Below are 23482 nucleotides of genomic sequence, written 5' to 3' on the forward strand. Positions count from 1 at the left end.
GCTTGTAGGCAGATCCCCCCTTTCCATTCCGACCAGGCCCTGTGTGGGGTCTCTATGTTCTCCCCGTGTTTGGTGGGTTTCCTCTTATACTCCAAAAACATACTGGCAGGCTTACTGGCTGCTGACAAAACGTGTGCGTGTGTGTGGCAGGGAAAATAGATTGTAAGCTCCATTGGTGCAGGGACTGATGTGAATGATTAAGAACAACAACATACAATAAAAATAAACCCCACATACGACAGTGTTATTTATCTTCTATCATCTAGCGGTTTGCTCAGCACATGTTCCATCCTACCTGTGCAGATCACCTACATTTCCCTGCAGACACCTCGTCTTACGCTGGTGAGTAAAACATTAAATGCCGCGATCTGTGATATCCAGAACAATATTAGGGGAGTCCATAAGAACACGTGAGGAATTCCTGTTACATGTTTCTCCCCACTCACATTTAACATGGGATACAGAACACGCTGTACGACGAATGAATGGGATTTGGTAGATGACACAGTGACCCACAGTACGTTATTATCACCAAGTCTGACACAGAGTCATCCGTAACCGGCATCTCCCGGATTTACAGCTCTCCAGTAATCCATAGGACATAATCTCAGCTTTACAGGAAAGTAATAGTGATTGATTTACATTGTGAAACCCTTTCATCATTGCTCCATTTACCTGGAGCGTAATCTCTGTGGATGAGACTCCAGAATTATCATCCAACATCTCAAGTGATTTATTCCCAGAAACCCACTTTCATAATCCACCTCCGATACAAAGTGACGCTTCCTCTGCGAGGGGGGGAGTAAGTACAGTTTATATATTATATATCTGAGATAGCGCAGCCCTGATGGCGGCTTGTGATCCATTTCACATTCCGCTATTTAAGAGCTACCAGGGTAATTGTCTGGTATTAAGGAGTCAGCAGTATATCTCCATGTGCCATAGACAGGGGATTGTCTGTAGATGATGCGCTGGAAGATTTATGTATTAAGAAGATTTTCACATTAAGACTTATCAGAAATAGGACAGTAAAATTAGCTGCATTCTGTAATGAGGTAACTGAGAGGTTATTATATGGAGATCAGGAAATGTATGTGCAGAAATAAGCTGCACTATGGGAGCTGAATATCAGCCGTTATCGCACTGGAAACAGATCTAAGGGGCCACAACAATGAGCAGGAGGAACAGATACGTGTTTATAAGGGGATATGTTATACAGGAGTCCTCACAGTATATTCAAAGTATCCCTCTATATAACAAAGATGTATCTGCTCGGAGCCAGGACACAATTCTTTGCCACATTTGAGGGGCCACAGGTGGGATTTTAGACTTTGCTTTCACAGATTGCGGCACCCAAACACCGCGCTCCGTCGTTCCTCTGCAGACTGTTACAGGCTGCGCCGAGACCAAGAAAAAAAAAATCTCTCTCTTCTACATTATAGGATAATATGGACGACGTGATTGATCCATTACATAAACCTTCATTCCTCAATACAGAGAAGGCAGCGACGTCCCCACATACAGAACGTCAGTCACAGATATGGGTGTACCTCAGGACACAGTACACAATACAGAATTAGGGCAGCACGGTGGCTCAGTGGTTAGCACTTCTGCCTCACAGTACTGGGGTCATGAGCTAAATTACCGACCATGGCCTTATTTATCTGTGTGGAGTTTGTATGTTCTCTCCGTGTTTGCGTGGGTTTCCTCCAGGTGCTCCGGTTTCCTCCCACACTCCAAAAACATACTGGTAGGTTAAATGGCTGCTAACAAATTGACCCTAGTCTGTGTGTGTGTGTGTGTGTGTGTGTGTGTGTCTGTATATTAGGGAATTTAGACTGTAAGCCCCAGATCTCTGTACAGCGCTGCGGAATTAGTGGCGCTATATAAATAAATGGTAATAATAATCGTCAGACCTACAACCAGAACTTTACTGTAATTTTCAATGGATGTCTGAGACAATGTCAGCGCTTCCCATTAGCTGCTACCAACAAAGGCTCTCTTCCTATTGGCACCAGCTAGGACTCTGTCTCTTCCCATTGGCAGCTGGTAACTACGCCCCTAACCCAGGCTACGCATGTTTTGGACACTGGGTGATTTTCTGCTAGTGACATGATATAAACACCCTGCAAAGGATTCACAGGCGTTTATAAAGTGACCACTGACTGAGATCACAGCAATCACCAGGCATGAGAGACCAATAAGAATCCTCTCTCAGGGTTACACTTGAGAGCTGCTGAGCAATTACCCCCATCAGCCAGTTTTACCTGTGTGTCCATGGAGGGGAGAGTGAGGCCGGGGGAGAGTCGGGGAAGTGCTGGAGACTACGATCAGGCTCTTGCGGTTACTTGTACGACAGCTGTGGAGAAAACCAGACAATGGATGATTATTACAGGAGTTCAATGAAAAAGCTATGTTATAATGTTAATAGATCATTACTACACAAAACCATCAATAGGGACAGCCCCAGGGCTGGAGCCCTGGAGGCACCGGGGGGGAGGCCAGCCTCGGAGACACCGGGGGGGGGGGGGGGGGGGAGGGGGAGGCCAGCCTCGGAGACACCGGGTGGGGGGGGAGGGGGAGGCCAGCCTCGGAGGCACAAGGGGGGGGCAGCCTCGGAGGCACCGGGCACCGGGGGGGAGGCCAGCCTCGGAGGCACAGGGGCGACAGCACGGACTGAACGACGAGCAGGGGAAGTTCAGCTTCCAGGTCTCCTGCCGGCATTCTCTCCCTGACTCAGGATTCTCGCTGTGAGGCCGCCCCCCCCCCTGCGCTGACCACCAGGAATCTGTGAGGGACTTGCAAAGAGCAGCTAGAAATAACAGTAAACGCTGCACCTTCCTCGGCTTATGTTGGGGCCACCAATAGCGCTGTGTAGGTGACATAATGATAAACAACTCTCCGTGTGATCAGTAGCGAAATGATACTAAACTACCGCTGTAATGATGATTGTATCACAGAATACACAATATCACCTGATATCACTGCCTGAAAGGGTTTCATCTGTTCTTATAGTACGGATAATATAGAAATCCGTCAATCAGAGTTTAAACAGGTGTATAGTATTACACACACACACACACACTTACACACACACACACTTACACACACACACACACTTACACACACACACACTTACACACACACACACACACACACACACACACACACACACACACACACCTTTATTAAAAAAATGAAAGAAAGCCCCTGCCCGAAGATTACACATATAGTAGACACTTACGCCAAAACTAAAAGTGCACAAATCAAGTGATTAAGCGGCTGGTAGAACTGTGCCGCTACACACAGACATTTCCAGTTAGCCGTACGGCCTCCTGCTGGTAACACCAGGAAACACACCCCCCCCCCCCTCCTCTATTTCCCTGCAGACGGCTCCTCCGCTCCACGGGACTGTACTATGGACCATCTTCCTCTGATCTTCTGATCTGGAGACACCGGACAGTAACTCTGCATCCTCTTTGGTTCTACAGATTAGCTTCACAATGAGGTATTGTACAGTGTTATATGAGTTAGTCTAGGTACACATTGAAGAATTTTCCGACCACCCTGTTATCTCAAACGATTATACCTACGACTGAAGGACCGATCAGTCTGACGATTCATCCATACACACTGACACCATTTACCTTCAGATCTGTGCTCTTCATCTGGTCCTTTAGTCTTCAGAGAATGACAGCACAATATTCATTCATTCACTACTGTCACATTGTCACACTGAGTAAAACCGCCTTGTTATAGCTATCACATGTCCTAACGAATTTCGATAACTTCTGTGACTCTAAAACAAAACATTCTGTCTCAGAACGAACAAATGAATTATTCCTTCTGCAGCGCTCTCTACATTTATTCACCAGGACATTCATCACTAGCATCGGCTGAAAAGAGCCCGACTCTGTAAACTCTATGGAGATTGTGAGTATGAGTGCGAGTGCATACTCACTACATGATCGGTTGGTGATTGGTCGGAAAATATTAAAACAGTACAACCAACCAAATGAGCCGACAATCAACACTTTGGAACGACTTTCGACCATGTGTCACTATACACAGTAACCAGACTTCTGACCGAACAGTTGTATGTCGGCTGATTTGCCCGATTATTGGACGAAAACGCTCCAGTGTGCACCAGCCGCAGTAATCACAGCCAGGTAAATACATGATCTCAGGTGGGAAATTTACTGCTGTAGGAAGGAGAAGATGTTACAATGACACCATGGTGATGTGAGGTCCGTTCCACGTACAGAGACGTGTAATCTACACTCTAGACAGTCCAGTATATATGTAACCTACACTCTAGACAGTCCAGTATATATGTAATCTACACTCTAGACAGTCCAGTATATATGTAACCTACACACTAGACAGTCCAGTACATATGTAACCTACACACTAGACAGTCCAGTATATATGGAGTCTACACACTAGACAGTCCAGTATATATGTAATCTACACTCTAGACAGTCCAGTATATATGTAACCTACACTCTAGACAGTCCAGTATATATGTAATCTACACTCTAGACAGTCCAGTATATATGTAACCTACACACTAGACAGTCCAGTACATATGTAATCTACACTCTAGACAGTCCAGTATATATGGAGTCTACACACTAGACAGTCCAGTACATATGTAACCTACACACTAGACAGTCCACCATATATGGAGTCTACACTCTAGACAGTCCAGTATATAGGTAATCTACACACTAGACAGTCCAGTACATATGTAATCTACACACTAGACAGTCCAGTACATATGTAACCTACACACTAGACAGTCCAGTACATATGTAACCTACACACTAGACAGTCCAGTACATATGTAACCTACACACTAGACAGTCCAGTACATATGTAACCTACACACTAGACAGTCCACCATATATGGAGTCTACACACTAGACAGTCCAGTACATATGTAACCTACACACTAGACAGTCCAGTACATATGTAACCTACACTCTAGACAGTCCAGTACATATGTAACCTACACACTAGACAGTCCAGTACATATGTAACCTACACACTAGACAGTCCAGTACATATGTAACCTACACACTAGACAGTCCAGTACATATGTAACCTACACACTAGACAGTCCAGTACATATGTAATCTACACACTAGACAGTCCAGTACATATGTAACCTACACACTAGACAGTCCAGTATATATGTAACCTACACACTAGACAGTCCAGTACATATGTAACCTACACACTAGACAGTCCAGTACATATGTAACCTACACACTAGACAGTCCAGTACATATGTAACCTACACACTAGACAGTCCAGTACATATGTAACCTACACACTAGACAGTCCAGTACATATGTAATCTACACACTAGACAGTCCAGTATATATGTAACCTACACACTAGACAGTCCAGTACATATGTAACCTACACACTAGACAGTCCAGTACATATGTAACCTACACACTAGACAGTCCAGTACATATGTAACCTACACACTAGACAGTCCAGTACATATGTAACCTACACACTAGACAGTCCAGTACATATGTAATCTACACACTAGACAGTCCAGTACATATGTAACCTACACACTAGACAGTCCAGTACATATGTAACCTACACACTAGACAGTCCAGTACATATGTAACCTACACACTAGACAGTCCAGTACATATGTAATCTACACTCTAGACAGTCCAGTACATATGTAACCTACACACTAGACAGTCCACCATATATGGAGTCTACACACTAGACAGTCCAGTACATATGTAACCTACACTCTAGACAGTCCAGTACATATGTAACCTACACACTAGACAGTCCAGTACATATGTAACCTACACACTAGACAGTCCAGTACATATGTAACCTACACACTAGACAGTCCAGTACATATGTAACCTACACACTAGACAGTCCAGTACATATGTAATCTACACTCTAGACAGTCCAGTACATATGTAACCTACACACTAGACAGTCCACCATATATGGAGTCTACACACTAGACAGTCCAGTACATATGTAACCTACACACTAGACAGTCCAGTACATATGTAACCTACACACTAGACAGTCCAGTACATATGTAACCTACACACTAGACAGTCCAGTACATATGTAACCTACACACTAGACAGTCCAGTACATATGTAACCTACACACTAGACAGTCCAGTACATATGTAACCTACACACTAGACAGTCCAGTACATATGTAACCTACACACTAGACAGTCCAGTACATATGTAACCTACACACTAGACAGTCCAGTACATATGTAATCTACACTCTAGACAGTCCAGTACATATGTAACCTACACACTAGACAGTCCACCATATATGGAGTCTACACACTAGACAGTCCAGTACATATGTAACCTACACACTAGACAGTCCAGTACATATGTAACCTACACACTAGACAGTCCAGTACATATGTAACCTACACACTAGACAGTCCAGTACATATGTAACCTACACACTAGACAGTCCAGTCCATATGTAACCTACACACTAGACAGTCCAGTACATATGTAACCTACACACTAGACAGTCCAGTACATATGTAACCTACACACTAGACAGTCCAGTACATATGTAACCTACACACTAGACAGTCCAGTACATATGTAACCTACACACTAGACAGTCCAGTACATATGTAATCTACACACTAGACAGTCCAGTACATATGTAACCTACACACTAGACAGTCCAGTATATATGTAATCTACACTCTAGACAGTCCAGTACATATGTAACCTACACACTAGACAGTCCAGTACATATGTAACCTACACACTAGACAGTCCAGTACATATGTAACCTACACACTAGACAGTCCAGTATATATGTAATCTACACTCTAGACAGTCCAGTATATAGGTAATCTACACACTAGACAGTCCAGTATATAGGTAATCTACACACTAGACAGTCCACCATATATGGAGTCTACACATTAGACGGTCCAGTATATATATATATATATATATATATATATATATATATATATATATATATATATATATATATATATATATATATATATATATGTAATCCATACATTAAACAGTGCAGTATATAGGTAATCTACACATTAGACGGTCCAGTATATATATATATATATATATATATATATATATATATATATATATATATATATATATATATATATATATATATATATGTAATCCATACATTGGACAGTCCAGTATATATGGAGTCTACACATTAGACATTAGACAGTCCAGTATATATATATATATATATATATATATATATATATATATATATATATATATATATATATATATATATATGTGTAATCCATACATTAGACAGTGCAGTATATATGTAATCCACACATTAGACATTAGTAGGCGCTTTCCAATGATTGAATTGCATCCGCTGGGGATAAAACCAATATCACTTAGAGAGCACTCAAACCTTTCATGTCCCATCTGTAATATTCCTTCTGTGAGAACAATCTGGACTCTGCAATAAGAGAAGAATCCTTCCAGCAACAGGATTATGTAGACTTACTGACAAGGAGGATATGTAACATCATCCCAGGGCCGCCGGTGACATTTAAACACAATTATTTTATTGTTCTTTAAAAAAGGAAAAATCACCCTAAAATACAATAAATCACAAATTTACAGGAATATGTTACTTTTTAATATGCTAAATTGGGTACACAGACTTACATATATTTATTCTGATATTTCAGTACTGTAGAGGGCATATTAATACTTGTAATTAGTGTAACCAGACTGCACAGTTTGATTACATTATTGCTGTAATATTAGTGTTTTGGGGAAATCTCACGGACAGCCAGCAGGTGTCAGTGTTGTTAATGTGGACGTAGGTGATAATAATGGAATATGGAAGGGTCTTGCATGTCGTCATCATCATCGTCCCGCTTTTCACAAGATTGTCCCCTTTATGTCCCTCACTGTAGCCTAAATTCTTAAATACAGTTAGAGGTGTCAAGGAAATGTTGCGTAGAGCAGGTAAAGTCCCAACAGCCAGATAAAAAGTTTGTATAACGTCCACTAAGCCACGTCAGTGTCACTTGTGCCGGGCGTTTGTTGTTCTATGAAACTGGCGATAAGTAAATGTTCATTTTATATTTAATAGTTCATCAAACTATGATTTCACCAGACATTTGTTCCATAATAAGCACTTACAGCCTCCTCTAGTGCCAGCAACATCTTATGCAAATGAGGGGGAGGAGACAGACCCAGAAATACTCCGGAAGCGTATAAAGATGATATCTGGCGCATTCAGAGACTTGGGGACCAGAAGGAGCCGCCATCAGTGTCTGGTCTGGGCTAATGCTACGCAAGCAAGAGGTACAGAAGAATTTGGGACACACTTCAGGGGATATATTTACTAAACGGCGGGTTTGAAAAAGTGGAGATGTTGCCTATAGCAACCAATCAGATTCTAGTTATTTATTTAGTACATTCCAAAAAATAACAGCTAGGATCCGATTGGTTACTATAGACAACATCCCCACTTGCCCTGGTCTTGCTTTGGAAAGATAGATTGAAGCTGGTGACAGACTGAAATGAGATTGTTGGTAACAACAATTCGGCTTCTTATCACCCCTCCAGAAGTGTAGGTTTATATATCCAGCAGATGGCGGCACTGGTGAGCGCTGCATTATACCCGCAGCCTTTCTATCGCTTTCCCATTTACATAATTTCATGAAAGAATGTTATTTTCATTAACACGAGACTCATTGAGGACGACACAAACACTCAAAGACATTTCTCGTCTGACAATATCTTCAGTCTGGAATTTGCGCACAAAAGCCGCAGCTGCGCGGCGCGGTCATCCACATCTGAAAGTTGCGGCTTTAATTACAGTCATTTGGGGATGGATGTGAATGCGGAAGGCGTTACACAAAACAGGCAAGAGCTATAATTAGTTCCTGAAAAAGATAAGAGCCAACAAGCATCTGCTTCCAGTGATTATTTCACCAGAAAGGAGCTGGAATCTCTGGCACACGTCACCCCCGGGCTCATTAAAGGGGCTTTCAAGTAAAAATAAAACACACAGGTTGCAGCAAGTAAAGACCCCGGTACGTGACCCGTCTGACCACCCCCCAGGTATTTGTGCTGCTCTACAACCAACCAGACCTAGGACAGAGCCCCATACACCATCCAATGCAACTGCTGATCGCTGTGAGTTCTGCAATACAGCTGTGGGAATATGTCGCACTTGGAGCGCAGGAAATGTTAGATACCACGTCTCAAAAACTATTATACAGCAATGAGATGGGATATTCTGTGTACATGGAGGAGGAAGCTGAAACTATCCGTGTCTGGCAGATATTATACAAAGAGGAGGATTTGTCTGTGTGCTGAGCACTGGTTCCTCCATCCACTGCCCACAGCGAGAACAGGAGGGAGCTCACTGACCTCACCGAGGGCGTATGACGGATGTCAGGGGCCACTAGCGCAGATTTGGGGGAGCAGTGTGCAGGGAATGTTTATACCACGCAGTTCTCTTATAATTTATATGATTAAGAGTAATTGTAATATTACAGGTTTAAGTGCTGAGTTTCACCTTGTTTCCCATCCCTGACCCCGTGTGCTCGCTCTCTCTGATGAGCCATTAGTGGTGCGATGTGGTCAGCCGGAATGTGATTAAAGCTCATTCACAGGACCGAGCGCAGCTGCTTCATCCTTAAGCCGAAACCTCTTCAATTATTAATACAGGGAAATGTCACAAACAAGATCTGAGCCGTTCCTCAGATAATTACAGTGGATTTCTAAGCGGTATCTTCTTTCCCTATAACCCCAGTTCCCGTTTCCTTTTCTCATTAAGGAAATAAACAGCTGGAAGATGTTACAAGGTAGAAACCTCATCACATTAATGTCACAGACTACTAAATACTGTGTGTTTGGTATAAGTGGAGCTACTACAAAAACAAAGCTAAATCAGGATACAAACCACCAGCAACTCCCAGCGCTGTTATTCTAGCGACTACGTAATATCAGATTACAGCATCTGAAAGATGGCGATAAAAAGACACAATGATGCGATTCCGAGACCAGAAGGCAAAACACATTAAACATCACAGTTAGGGCTGGAAGAGACATTTATGACACTGAATGAAACAGTAACTGTATTCTCCAGCTGTTCTGCAGGGGGTCTCTAAATATCAGGACCCCACTGAAAATGTACAATGGACATAATATTGTCCGAGCATAAATAACTCTCTAGAGACCACAAGAGACCAGTGTGTAAATCACAGAACAGCTCCAGGAAGCAAACAGTGTAAGAGGGTGCGAGTCATAATTAGTGCAGAGCAGGAGGGTGCGAGTCATGATTAGTGCAGAGCAGGAGGGTGCGAGTCATGATTAGTGTGGTCACATTGTAGGCACTGTCTCAGCACACATACAACTCTCACCTTCCTGCTATAAAATTACTGTCTCCACATCAAGAAGAAACAGCAGTGAGAGAGAGAGACGTTTATTAACCCGCAGTGGGTGCTGAATGTACTGTGACAGTAAGGGGCTCATTCACACCTCATATTGCGGTTATATGGCGCAAGCCGCACTGAGAATAATCATTGTATGGATCCCCCGTTCCTGGACAGACCTGTATGGAAGCCACAATCATATTCTACAAGTATATTCCAGGTAATAACACTTTGTATTTGTAAGTGTTTTGTGGTCTGTGGATCCCATACTATAGTGTACAATGTAATATCATCATTATCAGACCAGCTCTGGAATCAGCAGATATATTATATAGAAAATCCAGAGAGGGGACATCAGGACACAGTAAAAGCTCCAGAGATGGAATCCCCGGGAAACAGAGGAAATGCTGATTTCTCAATGAGAATTACTAAACCTTCATAACATGTTAGTGCCAGCATTAATGTGGCGGTGATAAGCTATAGATGCTGGCAGGGGGTACAGTGGCTCTCTGGGTAATATACAGACAAGACACCACCTGCCTGTCTGACTGATGTACACAGCCGCCCAGGTGAGCCCGGTAATCCCAGGTTACAGTAAAACTACTGACATCACAAAGATGGAGACGGCTGTCTTTAGGAGCTTACCATCTAAACGATGATATGGATAATTACAAATACAACTAATGGAGAACACACATAATAAACTATCATTGCAGCATTACAGGAGATAGAAAGAGTCCTTTACCTCTTAGATCGTCTCAGCATCTTGGTCTCCGGGAGAGAGAAATTGGATAAAACTGTCCAGAAAGCGTCAGACATGATCCAGGACAACCCACATGACTGGCACAATACAGCACACGTCAAGGATCAGAGAACAGGGAGCGTTCCCTGTGATGTAGCCAAAGTCTTCTCCCCGAGGACCTTACAAACTGCTCCATTAATATGAGACAAGGAGGCAGGATCATCCCTCCTCCGCTGCTGGGATCGATTTCATGTAACCCCCCTCCCTCTGCCCCAGTACAGTAAGTAGGGGTGTCACCCAGAGCCGCAGGATGAGATGTTACATTGTCACACTGTAATTAAAGCCTCGCTAACACTTAATAAGATGCGGTAACCCTGCGATGCCTTCTTATAGATTCAAGTGCACCGCGCCGATCACACTGTATCCAAATAACAACACCCAGATCTGTGTCCCACAAACACTAGTTCTGAACCAGCATTTTATCGTTATAATATATACACATGTTCTTTCAACGCACAGCAAGTTCACAAAAATACTTTTCTACTTCCCAAATATATTTTGCTATCTAAACAAAACTGTAACTACAACGTTAGATTGTTATGTGACCACAGCTCACAGAGTACAATGCTGGAAAATATACAGCGTGTAAGAGGAATTCACCGGGAGCCCCAAGTCCGCAGCTATGAGGAACCTTCTAACAAACTTTCAGTACGGAGCAGTTTCATGCCGAGATTGCACAGACGTCCAGATTGCACAGACGTCCAGATTGCACAGACGTCCAGATTGCACAGACGTCCAGATTGCACAGACGTCCAGATTGCACAGACTGCACAACCTCCTCCCCAAATCTAGATAACGGACTTGGGGGACGTGAGGATGAGGAGTCCATTCCATTATTCCGGCCTTTCCACTCCGTCTCTCCAGCCAGGTACCACAAATAAAATACTCGGGAGAGGCTGGAAGCACAAACATTACTGCTCATTGGATCCCGCTATATCTTATCAGGAAAACACCACGACCTTCCCTCAATGTCACAAAAGTATAAATCGCGTTCTATATAACACTCAGTTTTATGCTGCAAATAATTTTGTATTGGCACATAAGTGACTGTAATTCTGTGTATTATGGATTAAACGCACAAACTGAGAACTGGGAAAATATAAAGACTGTCACACTGCAAATGATGAATGGTGGAATAGAGAATAAAGGTTCTCTAATAATAGGTTACAGGGAGATCTATGTGATTCCTACTTATACAAACAGATCCCACTTGTCGTTTATGTCCTATGCTGGGAGCTCCATATGTAACGGACAGCTCCTTACAAGGACACGGTGGGGAGAGGAAGGAAACGCATTACAGTCACACAGCTGACACTCTTATTGCCCAGGTATTATGTGCCGCTGACATTAATATTACACAGAAGATCCCGCGCAGGCCGCTCAGAGGACAGACTGACGATAAGATCTTATTATCATACAATGTAGACTATTTAAATATCCTATTTGAGGTTCATGGTAATTTATTAATAACACAGATTAATGGAAATGAAACACAACTCATATGAAAGGAAATTAAAGCTTCACTTGAAGCCAATCTGATTCTGTCCTAAATTTCATGGTCGTTTTGCATCAGTAACAGATCAGGTGACCAAGTTATTTACAACAGGTCAGTAATCTGATTATTGATCAGTGGTCCCCGAGTCCTCAGGAACTGGACCCAGTATCAGATTTATGCCAAACATCTTTATTTCACAGCCTACACAACGGAAGTTAGATATATTTGGGCTCCTTCTGGTAGATACGACACATATCAATGGCTAATAGAGGATACTATACATATACATATATACATTTTCCATGTCCTATTCATTATTATCCTTTATTTATAAGGTGCCACAAGATTTCCGCAGCGCCGTACAGAGTACAAATCATAGACCATACAGGGTGTATAACGGTTCAGAACAATAAACAAGTAATACCAAGACTCCAATAGCTCAAGCATGGTACAGTGTAGCTGGAGCAGAAGAATAGGTAGAGAGACAGCGAGGGAAGAGAAGCTCTGCTTGTAAGAACTTACATCTTACAGGGAGGGCAAACAGACAGCAGGCACATAAGGGGCGACAGTGGAGGGGTCTATGGCAAGAGGAGTCCGTATGAGGGACGGGGGAAGAGAGAGGTGAGGAGATCAAGCAATAGAGAGATGGTTAGGTGGATGGCTGATAGGCTTTTAAAGAACAGGTGAGTTATAAGTACCCGTTTAAAGGTGCACAAACTAGAGGACAGTCAGATAGAACGAGGGAGCAGCCCGGGAGAAATGTTGTATTTGGGAGTGGGATGTGGTGATCTTAGTGGAGGAGAGGCGACGGTCATTGGCTGAATTCCTAAATACAATCCCATTAATTAACTGGTATTTCTGCAGTTATTAAACCCATATTAGCCATTTATTTCTGGAGTGCAGAGGGCGGCCCTCACCCCAACAAAGAGGGTACGTCTGATTACGTCTTTAGATGTTTTCATGTGAATCCGTCTTTACAAGTCGCTCACCCAGTCAGTGTGGGAATAGTAATAATATTTATAGAGTGGCGCAGTGTCGTACAGCACCGTAGTACAACAAGGAAACCAGAACACAAGTTACAGTCAGAGCTCCGGGGTCGCTGAACACAGATAATACAGACATTGGGCAGTGATACAACAATAACTGGGATCACTGGGTAAACAGCAAAGAAAATCTGGGGATAAAAAAAAATGCATTAACTACATGGGGTGTGACAGCTGGGACACAGGGAGGGGGAGGGGGCAGGTTTTCAGGCTAAACATCCTATTGGAGGGAAGGGGTTTAAATGATAATACATTTTTCCCCTCTTCTTACTAGGAACATTCAGGAAGACAATACACTGGGTTTCTATGTATATTACTGAGAGCTGCATTTTATCTCAAGGTACAAACCTAGATCCTCATAAACTGCATGGAACAGTGCCCTAGTGGCCATCTGTGGGAATGGTAGAACACATGCATTACTGACAGCACTGTGATCTCTGCTAATGGTAGAATAATGCTCAGAGCTGGGAGTACCCGCAGCAGCTGAAGACAGATCCTATAACTTCCAGAAAGTCATTCCAGGGATGTCATGTAAGGAGCTGCTCCATTAGACACGTCACCGAGCCCTTGGATTTCCTCACAATATTATTATTTATGTCCATCTTATATTGTTCCAGCGCTCGGGGCCAGGAATAGGCGCAGTAACTGCCTCACTCTCAGAGTCCTGAGTGACCGTAAATCATCTGTTAGTGAATGTGGCAGCCGTGACAACCACATAAACACAACGTCAACAGAAACACAACCTGACAACCCCCGATAGCTCATCAGAGCGCTCCGCACCAGACACATCTGTACACGGGGAGAGATCACTGTCAGTACTGAGATCACACTATTAGACCTCTCCGGCAAATCAACAGAACCGAGCGTACCGTCACCATGCACAGCACAACAATAAGTGTGTAAGTCACATGTGTGCAACAGATACCCCAGACCCCAATCCCCATGGGACGGGCAGAATATTCCTGGATACACAGGCTGGGAAAATAAGACACTTCTATACAGATACTCCCAATTCTTATATATCAGGGTTAACGAGTGCTGTATGTCTATAGTTATTAGTCGCCGACCAAGTCCTACAATTGGTGTTTTGTGAGGGGTGATGGAAACTCCTCTCCAGTATCTTCCCATCGGACGTCCACGTAGTCATCTCCTTATCTGTGATACATCGGTGTTACAGAGCAAACACACAGCAGTCACCAGGTTTACTAGGCTGCCATAAGAACCCCTCTGTGTGGAATGACATGCTTTCAATACACTTGGTACACCTCATTTACACAATTGTGTCCTTCACTTAAGCAGTATTAATTTTGTTTGTCATCTCAGAACGACCATCAGTAAAATACAACGGTATAATAAGAATAATGACGATTAGGGGTTGACAGTGAAAACATTAGTGTGTTCCTTACCTCCACTGTAAGGAACCATTGTAGCATGGACTCCCTGGGTTGCTGTGTGGCTGTGGGCTGATTAAGGAGGCCAGCGGAGATGAGTCCAGCGCGCAGTCTGCGCTGTAGGGCATTTTGAGGTACTGGAGGTTTGGAGCGGATGACGGGGAGAGCGTGCGGTGTTGGCCATCGTTTCCACGGCCATGGGAGTGCAGAGGGCAGAAGATTCTGACAGGGTACCATAAACATTCATTATTAGAGGACTAGACGACAGAATGGTAAACGTTCAGACACCACTGTACCATACTCCCCGCTACCATATACAAGCTGTAGCACAGTACTCAAGCTGGCTCCAAATGCCCACTAAAGTATTTTTAAATGGGACAGATTTTAGTTTAATCCAAAATAGTGTCTATGCCCCAGCTGTGAAGGTACCTGAGGTAGTGGGGTCCTACTAACGAGGGGGTCTTCATAACGAGGATTCACAGGTCAGGGAAAGCAGACTCCAATTAACCTTATTTCACATGTTAAACTTATAAATCATTTTGAACAGAAAGGAAATGGTGGCTGATGCCTAAAGGTTTATGTTATTAGGAGTCTGTTCCTCTGCGACCATCCGAGATGGCTGCCTCCGTCCTCTCCGTATCACTTACACATTACAGTGACTGGGATAATGGACGTAGACCAGCAGCCCAACGATTCTTTACATATATTCCGGGAACAACGTGACAGCCACATTTATCTATACTAGGAGCACATAATCCACTGAATAATGGGCTGAACTTTGTGCTTTAAACACAGTCGCCAATCTCAAAACAAGAACAAAAATCAAACCAACCACAAGAACGAATAATAACTTAATTTCTGCCAAAACAACGTCACAATCTGTGATCAGATAAACTAGCCCTACGGTCTCATCCTGGCATTCCTTCTGTGGCTATAACAGTCCCTCAAGGTGGCAATGCTTACTGCAGTCTAAGGTTTGGCGCTCCAAGTCTCTCTCGCCTGCGTTTCATCATGGTGGCGCAGTGGAAGCGCAGTCAACTGACGTGTGTCTCGGGTTATAATCCAATGTAAGTGCTCTGTGCACACATCGCCCCCAGGTTATCACTGCGCAGTCCGGGTACAGCTCATCTTACTCTGTGTGGGTGTCCCAGAGTCACTGCCACCAGTACTGACCACCTGAGACTCTCAGCAGTCATATAAATAGCTCTGTATTCCTGATATGGGTGACAGCGAATCACCAACACCCAACTGAATCTCTTCCCCGGCCTCGGATATCAGCGATGGGTGGAGGAGGGGAGGCTGGCACAATGCATTGTAACTGGGAGATCTCGGGAGCGCTCACAGGGTGCAGCTGTTCCGCTCACACAACACCGACATTCCACTTCACCCCGGATAAGTCTGAGTGGATTATGTTTGAGGTGCAGTTTGTGAAACATGTTAAAAGTTCAAAAGGCAACTGAGGCAGAAAGGAAACATGTTCCGATCTGTTGTCCTGAGCTCGCTAGGCCAGCTGACGATCCCCTGCACTGCGCTACTGCTCAGATAGGACACAGTCCCTGCTCGATCCTCCTTCCTGTGCCTCCTGGTCTCCCCTACTCTCAGTCCTGTCCTGGGGAAGTGGGACCCCAACGCTCTCTGACTGCAGGAGATAAATTCCTCTTAGAGACGTTAGGAAACCTTTTCTGAACTTGCAGTCATGTGACGACGATGAGTGTCAGGGTAGCGCCAGAATATGGCTGTAGTGTCACCGGTAGCCCTGTGATCTTCTGGAGCTCATGCTCCCACCATTCTGGGGTGGATTAGGAGGTCGATACATTTTACCTTCTTCCCCAACAATACATGATTGTGAAATACAAGCTGCAGCCAAACAGAAGGGTGGAACTATAGCTCTGTGATCCATACACTTTATTTTTATGGACTTTATTTTATAGACCCATGTCACCACTGATGCACTTAATTACAACAGTGACATCTGATGGCAGAAATAAGGTACTGCACGTTTAGAAAAAACATTAAAAGCAAAAAGAAATCAAAATATCCCATTGCTTCTGCAAAATTGTCCCTTTTTCCTTGCATTTAATATTTTAAAAAGGATATTTTAAATATTCATTTGTAAGGTAGTAAAAATACAGATTATGTGTAAGAAAGAAAAAAAATGAACTGTGAATTTAAGCGTTTAAAATTTTAATGTCATCTTCCAACCAATTAGGTGAACCAGGGAAATAGTGACAGATACGAGAGCGAGAGAGATATGAGGTGAGGCTGGCAGTGGTTCGGGTATATTACTTACCAAGTACAACACTGTAAATATATTATAGAAATTATATGAAATCACTTTGCTGCATTCTCTCTTTTCTAGTTGTTGCATAATCTGCGGGGTTACTGCTTGTGTCCTTATATACAGCAATTCCCCAGCATCTCTGACTGTAACTGGTTTATACGGAGACTTTGGGAAATGGAAAAGTGACAGATAAAAGGGGCGGGTGTGTAACGTTGGTGCCCCAGCACCGTGTGAGGGGTTGAGCTGGGGGGTGCAGACAGATTTCATCCACCTTCCTGTTAGAACATGAGCTGATGCACAAAACACAATTCTTTTCCAATTCCAAATGTGAAACTACTTTTTATACACGTTTAGATATTTTTATATTGTGAAACAACAACTTCACCTCTAATAGTTTACTTGCAGTAGGTTAAAGGCCAAACACCTGGATACATAGATATGATCTCTGACTCCATCAAACACTGCACAGATCTGAGGAAAGGGGGCAGGAGAAAGTTCTGAGATTATGGGCCTGATTTAATCAGAATATGATGCCAACATGTGCCGTATTCTGTATAAAACCGCTCTGCGTGTCTAGAACTGGACCACACTCCAGAGAATGCAGCAAAGTCCAATTCATCTTTGAGCACAAAGGACCCAGACTACAATTTACGATTTCGGAGCAAAAAGAGGAGGGGAATTGGCGTATGCCCGTAGTCAGTGTACAGTAAGCGCCCGCAGCAGCGTCTGATTCAAGTTCTGGGCATCTCAGGTACGTGATTTCCTGTCGTATCTCCTGCTCCAGCTACAGGGCAGGTGTAAGTGCTGATTACTAGTGATGACGGCTGTGTATACAGCTAGAACATGTGTCTGTAATCAGGAGCAGCTGTAACAATGTATTTTATGTACAGTAGACACTAATAACATCCTGATAAATGTATTTTATGGTAGGGGGGGGGGGGGTTGAAGAAAAAAACTTTTTTTAACGTCATTAATTACTATATTATTAACTGGTGACATCAAGGGCTTTTTTTCTGTGCATTCTTTTGGGACTTTATATTCCACATATGTAATGGACGTATCCTGCAGTGTGATGTCTGTTAGATCAGAGCGCAGCTAGACCCGTATTCATCACCAGACGTATCTTCACATCTGCTCCTGTATACGGACGTGTGATTGCCCGATGTACGTGTGCTTTTAAACAAACGCACAATATGTTGACTCTTGGTGCCTTAATGAATCAGGCCCTGTGTCTTTATATACAAAGTAGGGGCTTTAAAGGACAATTAATGCCGTCCACGCAGAGATCACAGCACTAATGGAGGTTAGTGCGGTGATCTCAAATAAGCATAAAACAGTTCTCATGTAGCTTTATCAGTGTATTATTACTATATGTAAACATGTAGAATACTCCCAGCTTCACACGGTGACAATGACTGGGGGAGATGAGCTGGTATCTGGAGACAGGTGCTCCGTCCTAATGAAGATATTTTTAGAAGCAGCCTCCCACACCCCGGACTCTGCCTCATCATGAGATACAACGTCAGCTTGTCCCCCAATGACTTATCATCTGTATTTATTTCCCATACAGGTCCTAACACAGCAATACCTATACAGACACTTACAGCCCAGCGATGGACTGATCCATACAGATCTGTGTATTACAGTCCACGGTGACTGTGGCCGGAAGGAGCCGACGGTGGAGCTGGGTCCTACAGGGAAGCAGCAGAATATTCTGTGATACATCCATTGTGCTCCTGGGAGGAGATCCGTACGGCACATCGTTGCTCCTGGGAGGAGATCCGTACGGCACGGCACGTCAGTGCTCCTGGGAGGAGATCCGTACGGCACGTCAGTGCTCCTGGGAGGAGATCCGTACGGCACGGCACGGCACGTCAGTGCTCCTGGGAGGAGATCCGTACGGCACGGCACGTCAGTGCTCCTGGGAGGAGATCCGTACGGCACGGCACGTCAGTGCTCCTGGGAGGAGATCCGTACGGCACGGCACGTCAGTGCTCCTGGGAGGAGATCCGTACGGCACGGCACGTCAGTGCTCCTGGGAGGAGATCCGTACGGCACGGCACGTCAGTGCTCCTGGGAGGAGATCCGTACGGCACGGCACGTCAGTGCTCCTGGGAGGAGATCCGTACGGCACATCAGTGCTCCTGGGAGGAGATCCGTACGGCACGGCACGTCAGTGCTCCTGGGAGGAGATCCGTACGGCACGGCACGTCAGTGCTCCTGGGAGGAGATCCGTACGGCACGGCACGTCGGTGCTCCTGGGAGGAGATCCGTACGGCACGGCACGTCAGTGCTCCTGGGAGGAGATCCGTACGGCACGGCACGTCAGTGCTCCTGGGAGGAGATCCGTACGGCACGGCACGTCAGTGCTCCTGGGAGGAGATCCGTACGGCACGGCACGTCAGTGCTCCTGGGAGGAGATCCGTACGGCACGTCAGTGCTCCTGGGAGGAGATCCGTACGGCACGTCAGTGCTCCTGGGAGGAGATCCGTACGGCACGTCAGTGCTCCTGGGAGGAGATCCGTACGGCACGTCAGTGCTCCTGGGAGGAGATCCGTACGGCACGTCAGTGCTCCTGGGAGGAGATCCGTACGGCACGTCAGTGCTCCTGGGAGGAGATCCGTACGGCACGTCAGTGCTCCTGGGAGGAGATCCGTACGGCACGGCACGTCAGTGCTCCTGGGAGGAGATCCGTACGGCACGGCACGTCAGTGCTCCTGGGAGGAGATCCGTACGGCACGTCAGTGCTCCTGGGAGGAGATCCGTACGGCACGGCACGTCAGTGCTCCTGGGAGGAGATCCGTACGGCACGGCACGTCAGTGCTCCTGGGAGGAGATCCGTACGGCACGGCACGTCAGTGCTCCTGGGAGTAGATCCGTACGGCACGGCACGTCAGTGCTCCTGGGAGGAGATCCGTACGGCACGGCACGTCAGTGCTCCTGGGAGGAGATCCGTACGGCACGGCATGTCAGTGCTCCTGGGAGGAGATCCGTACGGCACGGCATGTCAGTGCTCCTGGGAGGAGATCCGTACGGCACGGCACGTCAGTGCTCCTGGGAGGAGATCCGTACGGCACGGCACGTCAGTGCTCCTGGGAGGAGATCCGTACAGCACGGCACGTCAGTGCTCCTGGGAAGAGATCCTTCAGGCACGGCATGTCAGTGCTCCTGGGAGGAGATCCGTACGGCACGGCATGTCGGTGCTCCTGGGAGGACATCATACCAGCCATTCAGTCTCTCTTAACCTATCACACAGGTTATAGACCTGCTGAATCGCCCCCACACACTTCAGGTTTACCACCACATACTGAATACGGGCAATAGGACCCCGAAATACTGTCCCACACTGGCACACCAGGCTTCTGGCTACCCACAGGTTAGGAAAGCCCACACCAGCAATCAAAGGGTTAACTTGTCACACCTCCAGAACGCCACCTCACACAGGGGCACGGCCCCCCGTTCACCTCACACCGGGGCCCATCTGTACAATAATGTCAAGGGTTATTGCATGGGACATGTACTCCGACTATGAAAACACAGTAATTGATTTGACAGATAACTCAGAGTCATTAGTGACCTCAATCTTACTAAACAAACCAAATTGGGGCCACTTACCGCTTACCAAACTGTTCCTAAAAGAGTTGCTTTGTTAAAAGCGTATTATGACTGAGCGCTACCAACGCGCCCCCCCCCCCTGCGCCCTTCACGCTGCACTCAGACACTGCAGGACAACGACCTCTGACATGAGCTCTAGGACAAAACAGTCCCAGTAATCTTATTACAAGATTATAAGGTATATCACCTGCTAGGTATTACTGGTCCATTTGTTCCAATTAATCCTGGATACTTTACATCTCCAAACCTTGTGTGACCTGCAGGCTACAGAACCATTATTGTACTTTATCTTTGTGTAGTCTGTCAGCGTATCACAGTGATCATGAACTAAATAAAGAGTCATCAACCTCAGGTCACAATGGGCCTCAACAAGACCCCTGAATAAAGATTCTGTCGCAGAAAACTCACTTGTGTATGTTCAGGTCCAACTGAACCCCAGGACGTCGCACTACAATAATGCAGAGACGCTGCGAGACATTACTCTATACGCACACAATATAGTGTCATATATACCAGAGGACAGAGCTGGACAGTTATTAATAAGACTGAAAGTCTTATAAAATGTAATTAAATACAAACACATCCAAGTGTCATTTACAGATATAAAATCCAGTAGGAATCTTTATTCCTTCAGTAAAGCAAATGGAAATGACAAATAATTCATCCAAATAGACGGTGGCTACTTGATATAATAAAGCTGTAGCGCTAATAAATAAAGTACTATCAGCTGGAGGGGTCAATACGCAATCAGCCAATGAGAAACAGCCAGATAGCGCTACTGTGTCATTACCATGTATCTGTACACCAGGCCTCTGATACATCTCCTAAGCCGCGTACCTGGGGATATGTCCAGATGTCATTAGGTCACATCTCCCGGGAGCGTGTTACACTTACAATACTTCCACATACATACATACATATCCTCACTAGACCCAACTAACACTTCCACCCTTGTCCCGCCCCCCCAGCCGCAATGGGCCACTCACATCTAGATACTGATGCACACGCACAGCACAGAAAAGTGGATATTTACGCAAAAAAAATACGCTAAACAGTAAATGATGCCAACGCGTCTGATGCATAAAGTGACCGGACACAACTACTGAATAAAGGATGTTATAACGCCATGTGTAATGAACAGAGAGGAATTACAGTCATAAGGATTAACCTGTAACATAATCAGGGGGAATAAGGCCTAATCATAACTGCAGTGTAAATATGTTATATCATATGACTCCATTGATAAATTGAGCTACTAAGGTGTAAAATGTGAAGTCAGAGGTTCTGGTGTGTTACTTATGGCTTCTGCCCACCTCTATGTTAAAAGATAACAGCAACACTTCAGGGAAAGCTGAGCAGCTTCAATGGCCCCTGGGGGTGAGCCGTATCCTGACATAGGAGAGTTTGTTGACACCTAACAAGGCTTTGGACAGCCTGGAGAAGCTGCTCACAGCTTGTGGTCTTACAAAAGGATGATGGTTTGCTGAATCGTATATAGACAAAAATAATTCAGTTTCCAAAATGCAACTTAGAATCAATAACAGTAGAGATAAACCACATATTCCTCAATAGCATGATGAATGGCAGCCCATATGTCAGATAAAGCATTCTGTCACCCAGAGGAGTTGAGGAAATGAGTATAAGCTCAAAGAATACGCTGGACATAGGTCTGTTTGGTATCTATATATTGGCAAATTCATAGTGGATCTATTAAGAATAAAGTTGGGTCTGTGTGACACTTCACAGGAAAGTTGGGACACATAGTAGAATTGGGTAGGAAACATACAAATGGTGATTGTAAACAGTGTCACAGACCACAAGCCCTGGAGGTGGGGGAGGTGTGTCTTTAAAAAACTGAGACCAGTTACAAGAAATTGTCAGTCTTTTGGGAAATCAATCATCATTGATAAGCTGTCCATATACAAGACAATTTCCCTTGGCTCAGAATATACCACTTATCTGTAAGTTATACTCTGTATCTTACCCCTTTATTTTACATGTTCTGCAACTTTTTATTTATATGTCAATTGACTATTATTTTTTTTCTTTATATAACCAATAAGCATTGTACTTTTTGCATATTAAATCAAAACCTTAATAATTAATGTCCTTATTGCTCTAAACGAATTCACTGCCTGTCTAAAGATAGATTGCTGGATCATGCTAAAACTGAGGTGTGAATTGTGAATACATTTGTATAACAAGCCTAGTGTGCGCCTGCATGTACATTTGTGTCAGAGAGCCTCAAGGGGTTAGGTGTTAACCCATTGATTGCTGGTGTGCGCCTTGCTGTGCTGTGTGTACCAAGGAGTGCTCATTATGTGCCAGTGTGAGGCAGTATATTGGGGTCCTATTGTCCTTATTCAATAGTTGGTGGCAAACCAAAGTGGGGTGGTTGTGTGAGCGCT

The 23482-nt window shown here is 44.6% G+C and overlaps 1 protein-coding gene across 5 annotated transcripts in view; it reads right to left on the reverse strand.

Annotated features, from left to right (window-relative positions):
* Positions 1 to 23482, reverse strand: part of MAST2 (microtubule associated serine/threonine kinase 2) — a 162003-nt gene that overhangs the window by 40423 nt on the left and 98098 nt on the right. For 4 of the 5 annotated variants that reach the window (XM_075181570.1, XM_075181568.1, XM_075181567.1 and 1 more), the window contains one exon: positions 2268 to 2359. In XM_075181570.1, coding sequence (XP_075037671.1) covers positions 2268 to 2359 — 92 coding nt within the window. Of the gene's footprint in view, positions 1 to 2267; positions 2360 to 15193; positions 15401 to 16141; positions 16593 to 23482 lie in introns of those variants that run through there. The other variant, XM_075181569.1, reaches the window with a different exon arrangement.

This window comes from Mixophyes fleayi, chromosome 8 (assembly GCF_038048845.1).
Source record: "Mixophyes fleayi isolate aMixFle1 chromosome 8, aMixFle1.hap1, whole genome shotgun sequence".
NCBI classification, from domain to species: Eukaryota; Metazoa; Chordata; class Amphibia; order Anura; family Limnodynastidae; genus Mixophyes; species Mixophyes fleayi.